At 36.8% G+C, this 13,539-nt stretch overlaps 1 protein-coding gene across 4 annotated transcripts; it reads left to right on the top strand.

Moving 5' to 3' along the window:
• The first annotated feature begins 7 nt into the window (after nucleotides 1–7).
• Nucleotides 8–11,552, top strand: exosc7 (exosome component 7). Of its 4 annotated transcripts, none has more exons than XR_015945205.1 (8): nucleotides 8–90; nucleotides 1,119–1,220; nucleotides 1,308–1,402; nucleotides 4,032–4,197; nucleotides 4,285–4,355; nucleotides 5,719–5,842; nucleotides 6,378–8,349; nucleotides 11,199–11,550. XR_015945205.1 is itself a non-coding variant. In NM_001017585.1 (8 exon segments), coding segments are annotated over 8 exon segments (876 nt in total). In that variant the 5' UTR covers nucleotides 8–33; the 3' UTR covers nucleotides 11,487–11,552.
• The last annotated feature ends 1,987 nt before the right edge of the window (nucleotides 11,553–13,539 follow it).

Here is a 13,539-nt window from a genome sequence, read left to right as displayed (position 1 = left end):
TGATGACGCACAATTTCGCCGTGTGTTTGAAAAATGGCAGCTGTTAAAGTGTGCGAAGCGGAGAAGGTTTATATTATGCACGGAGTTCGAGTAAGTGAAATTAAATATGAATATATATGAGTTTTATTTGAGTTCATTTGACAGTATTAATATTAATAAGATTGTGTCCGATGCCCTGAGTGATCTGTTTTGGGTTCTACATCCGAGGTATGCAATAATAGCAATTTTAGTAAATATTAGTCTGAAACATTTCTTTCTGTTGTTGACTGCATTTAGCTGACTTAATTTCTTACATGTAACGTTAATGTTTTATAAGCTACAATAAAACTAGACAACTATACCTGACAAAACCTCAAAACATAATATTTGGTTAAGTATAGAATATAATTTATTATATTATATTATATTATATGAAGCACACATCCTGTACTGTGACATTTAGTTTATAATATTATAAAAATAATATTTATAATATTTATAACATTATAAAAATAATATTTTTTTATTGGAATATGCAACATGAATCATCAGACTGATATTTGATAGCTTGAATTATAATATGGGTCTATTATGTCTCTGTTTACAAATTAGTCTCTGATGTCCCCAGAATGTATTTGTGAATTTCAGCTCAAAATACCACACAAATAATGTTTTATAACTCTTTAAAACTGCCCCTTTTAGGCTTTGATTCTAATTGTGACGTTTTGGTGACTGTCGCTTTAAATTCAAATGGATTGTTTGAAAAAAAGATTGTGCTCTTTTCAAAACAGGGCGATGCTTCAAATGCCACAAATGTGTCAGCATAGTGGAAGATTCAAAGCTGCTGCTTCTCACTCAGGGCTGTTTATGCTAATGAGGGAGAGATGGTCACTAGTGGGCGGGGTTTTCACCCTCTGATGACGCGTACAAATGGAGAATGTCAATCAAAGTGTTCCTGCAGACTGTTTTTATCAAGCGTGATTATAAACAATTACATTAATACATTTTTACCATTAGAAGCTGGTTATATTCACACACTGCTGCCACACAACTGTGCTTAAACCCCATATAAAAGTGATTCTTGCATAATAGGTCCCCTTTAAGCTTTAAAAACTTTAAAAGTGATGCATTTCTTTCAGGATGACCTGAGATTGGACGGGCGAGGATGTGAAGACTACAGACACATGGAGATCGAGACAGATGTGGTGTCAAACACTGATGGATCTGCTAAAATCAGTCTTGTAAGATGTATTTTCGAGTTTTAAGTGTTGTTATAACTTACCGTCTATGTTTTATCGATGCAGTCTGTTGTGTGATGTGTTTAACAGGGTCACACAGATGTTCTCGTAGGAATCAAAGCAGAGATTGGTAAACCCAGACCAATGGTACCAAATGAAGGTTATTTGGAGTTTTTTGTGGACTGGTGAGTTTTTAGGATCATATTTATTAGTTCATCCTGCCTCGTGAAATATATAAGAAACATCCATCAAAAAACAATTAAGTATATTCGAACTTAAAGTGCAGTACATGCACAAAAAGTGCAGGGTCAATTATTTATTATATATTTTTTAATCTTGTTATTAGAGCTGCACGATTCTGGCTAAAATGAGAATTGCGATTTATTTTATTTATTTATTTATTTATTTTTTGCTTAAAATAAAGATCACAGTTTTCTCACAATTCTGTGGATGTAAAATAAAGTTTAATATGAGCCGGCACTTATTATTGTTTTTTCTCAAACATATGGTTAAACATCAATAATAATATTATGTGTAGGTCTACTGGTTTCTATAAATAATTCTGTTCTACTTATAATAATTCTGATGTTGAATTATGTTTGAGATATAGGCCTATGCTTGCAATCTGTCATTGAAAACATTGTTAGACCATTTAATTCACTGGTAAAATCAACATTAAATAGGCTGGAGTAGTTATACTGACACTGTAAACATTTATTTTCGTACTCTACACTTTGTGTTCGATATGAAATAAAAAAACATATCAAATGCTTGTCGCAATCATAACTCTAAAATGCGATATGATTATTTAATTGACGTGCACGCTTTCCGTTTCATTTTCACTGCTAAGTGCTTGTTCATACTTTGCGCGCAGCTCTCAAATGATCATTCTGTGCCACAAACTGAATATTATTTACAACTTTATTACCTGTTACTCACAGCATATGCAGGTTCTGTTCACTAAAGTAAACGCATGCGTCTATCATAAGTAGGGTGCGCGCCTCCCCTCTCTGTGGTAACGGCTCACGGTCAGCAGCTCACTACACGTGTGATTTCCCGGTGGTGAATACAGCATTATATGAAGACAAAAATGACATTTGTAGGTGAATTATACCTTATAAATACAGTATATGACTCTTTTAACATCATTTGGAGGTGTTCATGTCGCTGAGCAACGTGTGTGAAACAATGAAAAGACTCGTGCAGCCGCCTTTGCTTCTCTCCTGAACCTGAAAATATGATTGACAGAATCATAGAAATGCTGGATTAAGATCGTCTAGGGGGTCAAATCGAGATCTCAATCTTTTTTCAATTAATCGTGCAGCTCTTCTTGTTATTATAGTTTGCTGAACTTAAACCCATAAACTTAAAATCATTGTTTGCTATTTGAAATTAAACAGTTGTTAATTGGAAAAATAATAATAATAATAATTTATATATTTTTTTATTTAGTTTTCCAAAAAAATTTAGTTTAATTTAGGTTAAATTTAGTTTAACTTTAAATTTAGTTTAGGTTAAAACTAAGGTAATACATGAAAACATTCAATTAAATAATGAATTTGTTAAATACAATGGTAATAATAAATAATTAAATAATTATTAATAATAAAAATCCACTGATTTTTAAATTATTATTGTATTATTTTATATTTAGTAGATTACATTTAAACCAAAAATATTATTGTACTATTTTATATTTTTTGTTTTTATTTTAGGGTAATGCTACGTTCACACCAGACGCGGCATGCGCGTCAAGCGCGAGTGATTTACATGTTAAGTCAATGCAAACGTGCGAATAGACATCCTGCGGCGTGAATGACGCAAATTGCGCGAATGGTGCGGGGCGAATTGAGCGTTTTGCGCGTTTGACGCGATTAACGAGCGTTACGCGCGAATCTCTCGAATTCGAAAATCTGAACTTCAGCGTACATTTGCGCCACGTTAACCAATCAGAAGCTTGCTCTTGTGGGGGCGTGATTGTAACGTAGAACCGTTCATCAAACTCGGCTTGGCTCAGTCAGAAGCACCGCTGAAAGCCTCCGTCATCCAGGTTAAGTTTCTGGAGGAGTTTATGAGCTCACAGAGTTGGATGCACCTCTGAAAGGATGTAGTGGACTCAGACACGACCCTAAACGTATCGGCGCTGTTTTTCAGTCTTCATAAAGCACACAAACACTGTTATTTTCTTCATAAAATCCATGTTAGCCATTTAGCTATGAAGCTAGAGTCTTCGGGCAGACAGAAGCCCTGCCCATCACGCGAATCCGCGTCTGTTCTGATGTGAATTTGACGCGCGAATGAAGCGAGTAAACTCAAATGTTCACGCGGCTATTTACGCGCGAATAGCGCGATTTATCTGCGCGTTCCGCGTCTGGTGTGAACACAGCATTAGATTTAGTCAGTTTTGGTTTTTGTATATTTTTTTTATTTGACAATTTAGTACATGATTGTTTGTGGAAATGTGCATGTATAATGGGAGATATTCATTCATTAATTTATTCATTTCCCTTCGGATTAGTCCCTTTATTTATCAGGGGTCGCCACAGTGGAATGAACCGCCAAGTTATCCAGCATACACAGCAGATACCCTTCCTGCTGCAACCCAGTACTGGGAAACATCCATACACACTCATTCACACACCTACACTACGGCCAATTTAGTTTATTAAATTCACCTGTAACGCATGTGTTTGGACTGTGGAAGCTTTTCAGTTCATGCTAATATGTACGAATGCAGATTAGCAGTGAATATTCACCAGTTTGTTCACGCTTGTGACAGTACCTGTGTTTAAATTACTTTTTTTTTTTTTGTAGCTCAGCAAACGCTACTCCTGAGTTTGAGGGGCGTGGTGGAGAGGAGCTGGGAGTGGAGCTCAGTAACACCCTCTATAAAGTGTTCAACAACAGACACAGTTTAGACCTGAGATCCCTCTGCATCTGCCCAGGGGAAAACTGCTGGGTGCTGTATGTGGACGTGCTGGTGAGTGACACGATAGGCCAATCACCACAGCATCTCTGGACATAAATGATGGAAATATTGTGACTATATCTGCATGGTTATTCACAGTTGTTGCAGTGTGACGGAAACCTGTTTGATGCCATATCTATCGCAATAAAAGCTGCTCTGTTTAACACACGGTAAGTTTTCCTGGCTGTTTCCCATCAGGAAATATAAAAAAGGCTAATATTTAGATTTTTTTTTTCATGTTCATTTCATGTCAATGTTTTAGATGTTTATTATGCATTTTGCACATCATATTTGTAGATTTGTTTTTTTTAATTTAGCTTTTTTTATTTTGTTGTTGCTTTTAACTTCAATATATGTTTATTTTGGTTTAAGCTTGAGTAATTTTATATCTTAAATTTATTGTCTTATGTTATCGAAATGAGTTTTTTTTAAATTGCTAAGGCAATATATTGTTTCACTAAAATGTTGCTTTGTTTTAATGAGTATATTCTAAAAAATAACAGTGTGCAGATTTGTATTTTTTCATATATTAAAAAATGTATATATATAATAATAAGTAAGTAATAAGTAAGTAATCATTTATGTGTATATATATATATATATATATATATATATATATATATATATATATATATATATATATATATATATATGTATATATGTATATATATATATATATATGTGTATATGTATACACACACACACACACACACATATATATATATATATATATATATATATATATATATATATATATATATATATATATATATATATATATATATATATATACAGTTGAAGTTAGAATTATTATTAGCCCCCCTTTTAATTAATTAATTATTTTAATATTTCCCAAATGATGTTAAACAGAGCAAGGAAATTTTCACAGTATGTCTGATAATATTTTTTCTTATGGATAAAGTCTTATTTGTTTTATTTTGGCTAAAATAAAAGCAGTTTTTAATTTTTTAAACACTATTTTAGGGATAAAATTATTAGGCCCTTTAAGGTAATTTTTTTTCGATAGTCTACAGAATAAACCATCGTTATACAATAACTTGCCTAATTACCATAACCTGCCTAGTGAACCTAATTAACTTAGTTAAGCCTTTAAAAGTCACTTTAAGCTGTATAGAAGTGTCTTGAAGAATATCTAGTCAAATATTATTTACTGTGATCATGGCAAAGATAAACTAAATTAGAGATGAGTTATTAAAACTATTATGTTTAGAAATGTGTTGAAATCTCTCGTTAAACAGAAATTGGGGAAAAAATAAATGGGGGCTAATAATTCTGATATCAACTGTATGTATGTATACACACACACACACACACACACACACACACACATACATACATACACACACATTTTTTTGTTATTTTGGCAGTATGAAAGCATTAGAGTCTTGATAACGTGATTCGTGGATGTCTTTATGCAGTACTTCGAATTCAGACAGTAAATAAAATTGACTATGCAAACTGTGCAAACCCTAAATGAGTATAGCTAAATTATCTTTCTCTTTTCCGGAACAGGATCCCCAAAGTGCACATCTCTGAGGATGAGGAGGGAGGGAAGGAGATTGAGCTCTCGGACGATCCATTCGACTGCATGCGGCTCAATGTGGAGAACGTCCCTTGTATCGTAACTCTCTGCAAAGTACTGCAATGCACCGCTCTGTTCATCTCATATTTAACACATTAATATGGATTTCCATATACAGTTGAAGTCAAAATTATATTTCCCCTCCTGTAAATCTTTTTTTAAATATTTCCCAAATGATGTTTAACAGAGCAAGGACATTTTCACAGTATGTCTGATAATATTTTTTCTTTTGGAGAAAGTCTTATTTGTTTTATTTCGACTAGAATAAAATCATTTTAAGGTCAACATTATTAGCCTCTTTTTCAATATTTTTTTTTCAGTAGTCTACAGAACAACCATCATTATACAATAACCCTAATTAACCTAGTTAAGCCTTTAAATGTCACTTTAAGCTGAATACTAGTATCTTGAAGAACATCTAGTTAAGTATTATGTGCTGTCATCATGGCAAAGATAAAATAAGAAATGTAGAAATGTGTTGAAAAAAAAATCTGCTCTTTGTTAAACTGAAATTATGGGTAAAAATATACAGGAAGGCTACTAATACTGACCTCAGCTGCATCAGTTGTGTTGTTTTTGTGTTGGTCAGATCGGTCACAGGCACGTGGTGGACGCGACGCTCCAGGAAAAGGCCTGTTCTGTGGCGAGTCTTCTGATTGCAGTCACACACACGGGAATGGTGACCTGCGTCAGGAAGATGGGAGGAGGAAGTCTGGACCCGGAGAGCATCTTCGAGATGACTGAGGTCAGATGAGTTTTGACAGTTGTTTTAAAAGTAAATAGTTGGGGTGTGCGATTAGTTATTGTGTGTAAAATATTGCAGTCACCAAATTGCAGTTTTTCGTAGTACTGGACAACAATTATGCCGATTAATTGCATCTAAAATAAAAGTTTGTTTTCACGTAATTTAAGTGCGTCTACTGTGTATATTTATTATGCATATATAAATATACAAAGGCATGCATATATTTGAGAAGTTTATTTATTTTTAGGTATATGATACAAATTATATAAACATTTGAATATGTAAAAAAAAAATCATGTTTTTTTTGTCTGTGTATGTGTGCATCACAAATACATAATAAATGTATACACTCACCGGCCACTTTATTAGGTACACCTGTCCAACTGCTCGTTAACACAAATGTCTAATCAGCCTATCACATGGCAGCAGCTCAACGCATTTAGGCTTGTAGGCATGGTCAAGACAATCTGCTGCAGATCAAACTGAGCATCGGTATGGGGAAGAAAGGGGATTTAAGTGACTTTAAACGTGGCATGGTTGTTGCTGCCAGACGGGCTGCTGTGAGTATTTCAGAAACTGCTGATCTACTCAGATTTTCACGCACAACCATCTCCAGGGTTTACAGAGAACGGTCTGAAAAAGAGGAAATATCCAGCGAGCGGCAGTTCTGTGGGCGCTAATGCCTTGTTGATGTCAGAGGAGAATGGCCAGACTGGTTCCAGCTAATAGAAAGACAACAGTAACTCAAATAAGCACTCGTTACAGCTGAGGTCTGCAGAAGAGCATCTCTGAACACACAACACGTCCAGCCTTGAGGCGGATGGGCTACAGCAGCAGAAGAGCACACCGGGTGCCGCTCCTGTCAGCTACAAACAGAAAACTGAGGATACAATTCATACAGGCTCACCAAAACTGGACAATAGAAGATTGGAGAAACGTTGCCTGCTCTGATGAGTCTCCATTTCTGCTGACACATTTGGATGCTCGGCTCACAATTTGGCATCAGCAACTTGAAAGCATGGATCCATCCTGCATTGTATCAGCGGTTCAGGCTGGTGGTGGTGGTGTAATGGTGTGGGGGAGATTTTCTTGGCACACTTTGGGTTCATTAGTACCAATTGAGCATCGTGTCAACACCACAGCCAACCTGAGTATTGTTGCTGACCATGTCCATCCCTTTATGACCACAGTATACCCATCTTCTGATGACTACTTTCAGCAGGATAGCAAACTTTTATCTTGGATGTAATTAATCACGATAAATCTTGCCCAGCACTGGTTTTTAATCGCCAAATTAACAAATTCTGTCAAGTCAAAAAGCATTGATGATTATGCTGGGTTCTCAGTAAACAAGGAATTTAATATTCGTGCGTGGAAACTGGAACGACAGTAGGCCAGCCAAATGAAAGTTGGACCACTGCATGTATTATTCAGTGATAAATTATTGTTTTAACACAAATTTCATTGGATATCATTTTTATCCTAATTTTACACAATTTTTGTTGTTGAATTACCTTGTTTATTAAACGAGAATTGAATGAAGTACGTTCAAAAACAAAGCCTGCAACTTTACTTCCTCAGCCAAAAGGCCAGAACACATGAGAACAGAAGCGAATTTACAGCAGGCGATGCAAATCACGTGGAATCAATAGCATGGGTGTCGATGGCTGCATGAACATTCTTCATAACATCATCTTATGTGCTGAAATGAAGAAAGAAACCCACAGAGGCCTTAAACTGTTTGTGTCAGGGTTTGTAGAGTAATCTGGCACCAACACACTGCTGGAGTTTCACTTATATCAGAGGATGTCCTCTAGTTCAGGGGCGGCCAACCCTGTTCCTGGAGAGCCACCTTCCTGCAGATTTCAGTTGCTCCCCATATCAAACACACCTGAACCAATAGACCTTTTACGCAAAAACCGGAAGTACGTCAACAATGTGTAAATCCCAGTTCCGGTATGAGTTTTTTGGCGGAGAAAAGGCAGCTAGAGTGTTTCCGGCGAGCCTGAGTTGTCTTCCGAAGTTAATTAAATAAGTAATTAAATACATGCAATTAAAATAGGGGAGAGCGGGGCAGAACCTAACACAGGGCCAGTTGTAACACACTTGTTTTAAATACTACCACACATGCTAGTATGATAAAACTTTGTGTATTTACTAGAAGTCACAGCAATAAATTGTTTCATTATTAAAAAAAAAAAATTATTTTATTAGTTGAGTTTCGTGAACAGCTTATATTATTAACATTAATTTGTTCAGGTAGATATTAGGGTTGGGCATCTAAGCTATAATGCCGATCCGATACGCATCTCGATACAAAGAATACGATCCGATATATTAGCGATACATTTGTGACATATTGCGATGCAACACGATACGATTCACACCCATATCACGATACGATGCGATAATTCAGCACTAACTAATTAGATCAAGTTTATGAGATGATGTGAAAGAGGATGCTGTGCCATTGAATGAGTTTGATTATTTATAAACCAAGCAAAACCAAGACTTTTTTACAAACTGGCTCTTCTCTCAGAGCCAGAGTGTCAGTTTACAGTAGAGGGCCATTTTAGAACCTATAACACATATTATTTAAGTATTTTCAAGATAAACAGAATGTATAAGTGCAATATATATTAAAAAATATATATATTTGCACTCTTTCAACATAAATAAATTTAGCATTGCACAACAAGAATTGTGATTTAACTTTTCAACTATGAAAACAAGTTTTACAAAGATATTGTGCCACTGATTATTCAAAACTTAAGGTGGACTAGCAGTGTTATGCTGCTTTGAAACATCACTGTCACTGTAAACAACAGGCTAATAAAAATATAACAAACCAGCAATCTTCTTGCTGTGAGGTGGTCAAACTACCCACTGTGCCACCGTGACACCCAATTATTTTTATCATTATTATTATTAATATTATTATTATTATTATTATTATAATTAAATAAAAATTAACTGGAGGATGTGTTTAAAATCTTCGTTCTCCGTGACACTAGGCTGAATATCTTTGCAGATGATCAATGCAATAGCATTCGTTATTGGCGTAGAGCGAGCAGAACTGTTGCGCATGGAAAAAAAAAAAACTTGCAATGCTTTTCTCACCACTTTTGGAGCTGGTTGAAGCAGTGCGAAAGCCGGGGATGCAAGAACACTGGAAAATGCTTTCACAACAACACCGTGGCGCCGCTTCAAGTGAGATATCAGATTAGTCGTACTGCCCGCATATTTTACAGATGCGCGGCACATTTTGCAAATTGCATCTGTCCTGTCATGTCGTCCATCCTTAAATCCATAATGTTGCTTGCCATACTTTAGATTTAAAACTCAGTGGGGAATAAAATGTTTGTTTTGCTTATCGCGCTTTCTGAGGGCGCTCCACTAGCTTCATCCGCACACCTGATACACTGAGTTGTAGTGTGTGCACATCCGCAAATCCGTTGCTAAGGCTTACTTTATGTAGGTCGATTAAATTATGCGCCAAAAACAGGTTGACAACACTTGCTAATAAATAAAAAATACATTCTATATTAAAAATATGAGCTGTATCTCGGAAAAATCGATGCATCTCGCAAAAACCGATGCATCTCGATTTGCTTCCAAAATTTCATTCATCCTCTGCTGCTCTACCGATGCACTCGCATCGTGCACGCGCATGACCGCGTATCGATACATATCGATTAATCTTCCCATCCCTAGTAGATATGCATAACGGTACACACAGGTGACTAGCGTTAACTAAATACACTATGAAGAATCTTAACTGCAGGTGGGATAGTGGTAAAGTTGGTTTTATATTTGCACATTCAGAGTTTCTCTTTATCAATATAATTTCTTTAAAGTATTATTTGCAAACTCTAAATAGCGAAATCATATTAGCAGCCAATGACTATCAAAGTACAGCATTGCTCACAGTCAAATAACCAGTGTTAATGTTGTTTTCAAGTCATGTTTGCATGGTTATTTCGATCGAATATTCAAAGTAACATGGTAAATAATATAGAGACTTCTAAATAAACGAATGTGTGAATATAATACCAACTTTACCTCAATGCAGCTGGGTGTGTCACGTAGTCGTGATCCATCCTTGCTGCCTTAGCCACCGTGTCGCTATCTTCACAGCATAGCTGTTTAGACTGACGTTTGTAGGTTCTGTCATATACTGACTCCCTTCTCAAAGGAGCTGTAAAGTTGTTCCAAGGGAATAGGCTCGGGACAACATCACTCTTCAGGCGGCGAACGACGCAGCCACCACTGTAATCATCCAGAGCGAAGTGCCGGCTGCAGACATAGGTGCTACCTGTTTTACATTAAAACTATGCCCTTCCTCTCTTCAGATCGCCTGTATCCATTTGGGTTTCAGGTTTGGATCCACAGGAAAAGAATTAAATTAAAGGTAGGGCTGTGTTTGGTTAGAAGACGAACAGCCTGGAACACAACAGAAACTGCGATTCTTCGACTCTGCCATATTTCGTATCTGCCGCTATGATAACAGGAAGTTCTAATGCACTACATTGACGTATTTCCGTTCGAAAAATGCGGAAGTGCGTAAAAGGTCTATTAATTAGGACCTGAACACCACGTGATAATAACAGGCAGGTGTGTTTGATATGGGTTGCAACTAAAATCTGCAGGAGGGTGGCTCTCCAGGTACAGGGTTGGCCACTCCTGCTCTAGTTTGTGCATTTTATATGTTTAATATTCATCAGAATAAACAGTCAATGTGTGGAATTAGACTATGACATAAATCCAGCAGTTTGTTCATAATAAGCTCAGTGATTTTTGGGTTGTCGTCTGGTGTTTATATGGAGTATTGCTCTGTGTTTGTTTTAGGCTGGTAAACGAGTAGGAAAATCTCTTCATGCTCCTCTCATGGATCTGCTCCAGAAAGAAGAAAGTCTTGGAAAGAAACGACAGAAAGTGGGATTCCTTGGATAGCTCTCTGTTCCTGTTTTTGTTTGTTTGCTTGCTTTGTTTTTTAAATAAATGATTTCTTTTTTCAGTGACGCGTGTCATTTCTCACTTCATAACTTCAGCTAGCACAGACGGTTACGTGAGCTTATATAATGCTGCGGTTTTCCCTTTTCATTTTTCCAGCTGTCGTCTGAAGATCAGCTCAAGACTGTTTTGAGGAGTGCATTTGACGGGGCAGTTCACCCTAAAATGAAATTTTACTCTATTTTCTCTGGTTATAAACCTTTATTAGTTTCTTTCTTCTGTTAAACACAAAAGACAATACTTTGAAGACAGCTGAAAACCGGTAACCATTGACTTCCATAGTATTTGTTTTTCCTATGGAAGTCGATGGTTACAGGTTCTTTTGCGTTCTCTGGTTATAAACCTTTATTAGTTTCTTCTGTTAAACACAAAAGACAATACTTTGAAGACAGCTGAAAACCGGTAACCATTGACTTCCATAGTATTTGTTTTTCCTATGGAAGTCGATGGTTGCAAGTTCTTTTACGTTCTCTGGTTATAAACCTTTATTAGTTTCTTTCTTCTGTTAAACACAAAAGACAATACTTTGAAGACAGCTGAAAACCTGTAACCATTGACTTCCATAGTATTTGTTTTTGCTATGGAAGTCGATGGTTACAGGTTCTTTTGCGTTCAACAGAAGAAAGAAACGCAAACAGGTTTAGAACAGGAAAAGTGCACTGTAAAAAGTGATTATTTACTTAAACCCATTGCCTTAAAAGCAGCAAGTTGACTTTACTTAAAGCAGGGGTGTCCACACTCGGTCTAGGAGATCCGGTGTCCTGCAAAGTTTAATTCAAACCCCAATCAGACACACTTGGGCTAGCTAATCAAGCTCTTACTAGGGTTTCTAGAAACATCCTTGCAGGTGTGTTGAGGCAGGTTGGAGCTAAAAATCTGCAGGACACCAGCCCTCCAGGACCGAGTTTGGAGACCCCTGACTGACTTAAGGCGAGTAAACCTGTTGTAACTTGTAACTTTTTAGTTGATTTAACATATATTTTTTAATTATGCACAGTTCATTTACTTGAAAATTAAAAGTTGAAGGCAACGTGTTTACTCACTTTTTTTTTTTTAAATCAAGACGTTTACTCGCTTATTTTGAGTAAGGTCAACTAATAGTTTTTTACAGTGTGTGAGTAAATGCAAGGCAAGTTTATTTGTATAGCACACTTCATACACAGTTGCAATTCAAAGTGCTTTACATAAACGAGAATAAAAAAGACAAGTGTAAGTAAAAAAAAATAATAATAAAAGCGATTAAAAACAGATTAAAATGTGTTAAAATATGTTATAAGTTAATGAAAAAGAAAAGTAAGACATAATAGTGTGATCTGTCGGACGCAGCACAGTGCTCATTCAGTAAAGGCACGGCTAAACAGATGTGTGTTCAGTCTTGATGTGAATGTGCCTAATGTTGGAGCACATCTGACCAACTCTGGAAGCTGATTCCAGCAGTAGGGGGCGCTGTTAGTAGCTGAAGGCCGATTCACACGGCTTTGACTGAACTCTTGGAATTTTTAGTTTATGTGATTCTAAAGATCTGAGCAGACATCCCAAGTTGGGAAAAGTCATTTTTTGGGGATACAGAGTTGATTTGTGGGAGGTAGCGGGATAGTGGGTATTTGAAGAAGGTGGGGGGAGGGGGGATGGGGTAGGGTGCGTTGAGTGAGAGCGTATCTGGGTAGGGGGGCATGTGCGCGCGAGACGTACCCGAAGAGCGGTGGGAGTTGCACGCGCGACGCAACATAACATTACCTGAAGAGTGGTGGGGGTGAGTTGCGCGACGTACCTCAAGAGCTACGAGGGATGCGGTGGAGAGAGGGCTGTGTAACGTATTTAAGGACCAGTCAAGAAGCGCGCGATTTCCGGGAGATTATCATTCATTTGCGGACATCCGGGAGTGTTTATGCCTTTGAGGGATACTCCCGCAACTTCCGGGAGACTTGGGATGTCTGTCTGAGTGGCCTGTTAGGTTTGTGTTTAGTGAGCATATCTGTAATGTATTGAGCTT

The sequence above is a fragment of the Danio rerio genome, chromosome 19, assembly GCF_052040795.2.
Source record: "Danio rerio strain M-AB ecotype USA chromosome 19, GRCz13ab, whole genome shotgun sequence".
Lineage (NCBI taxonomy): Eukaryota > Metazoa > Chordata > Actinopteri > Cypriniformes > Danionidae > Danio > Danio rerio.
Note: the sequence above shows the minus strand (reverse complement) of the source record. Positions and strands in the feature narration are given on the sequence as shown.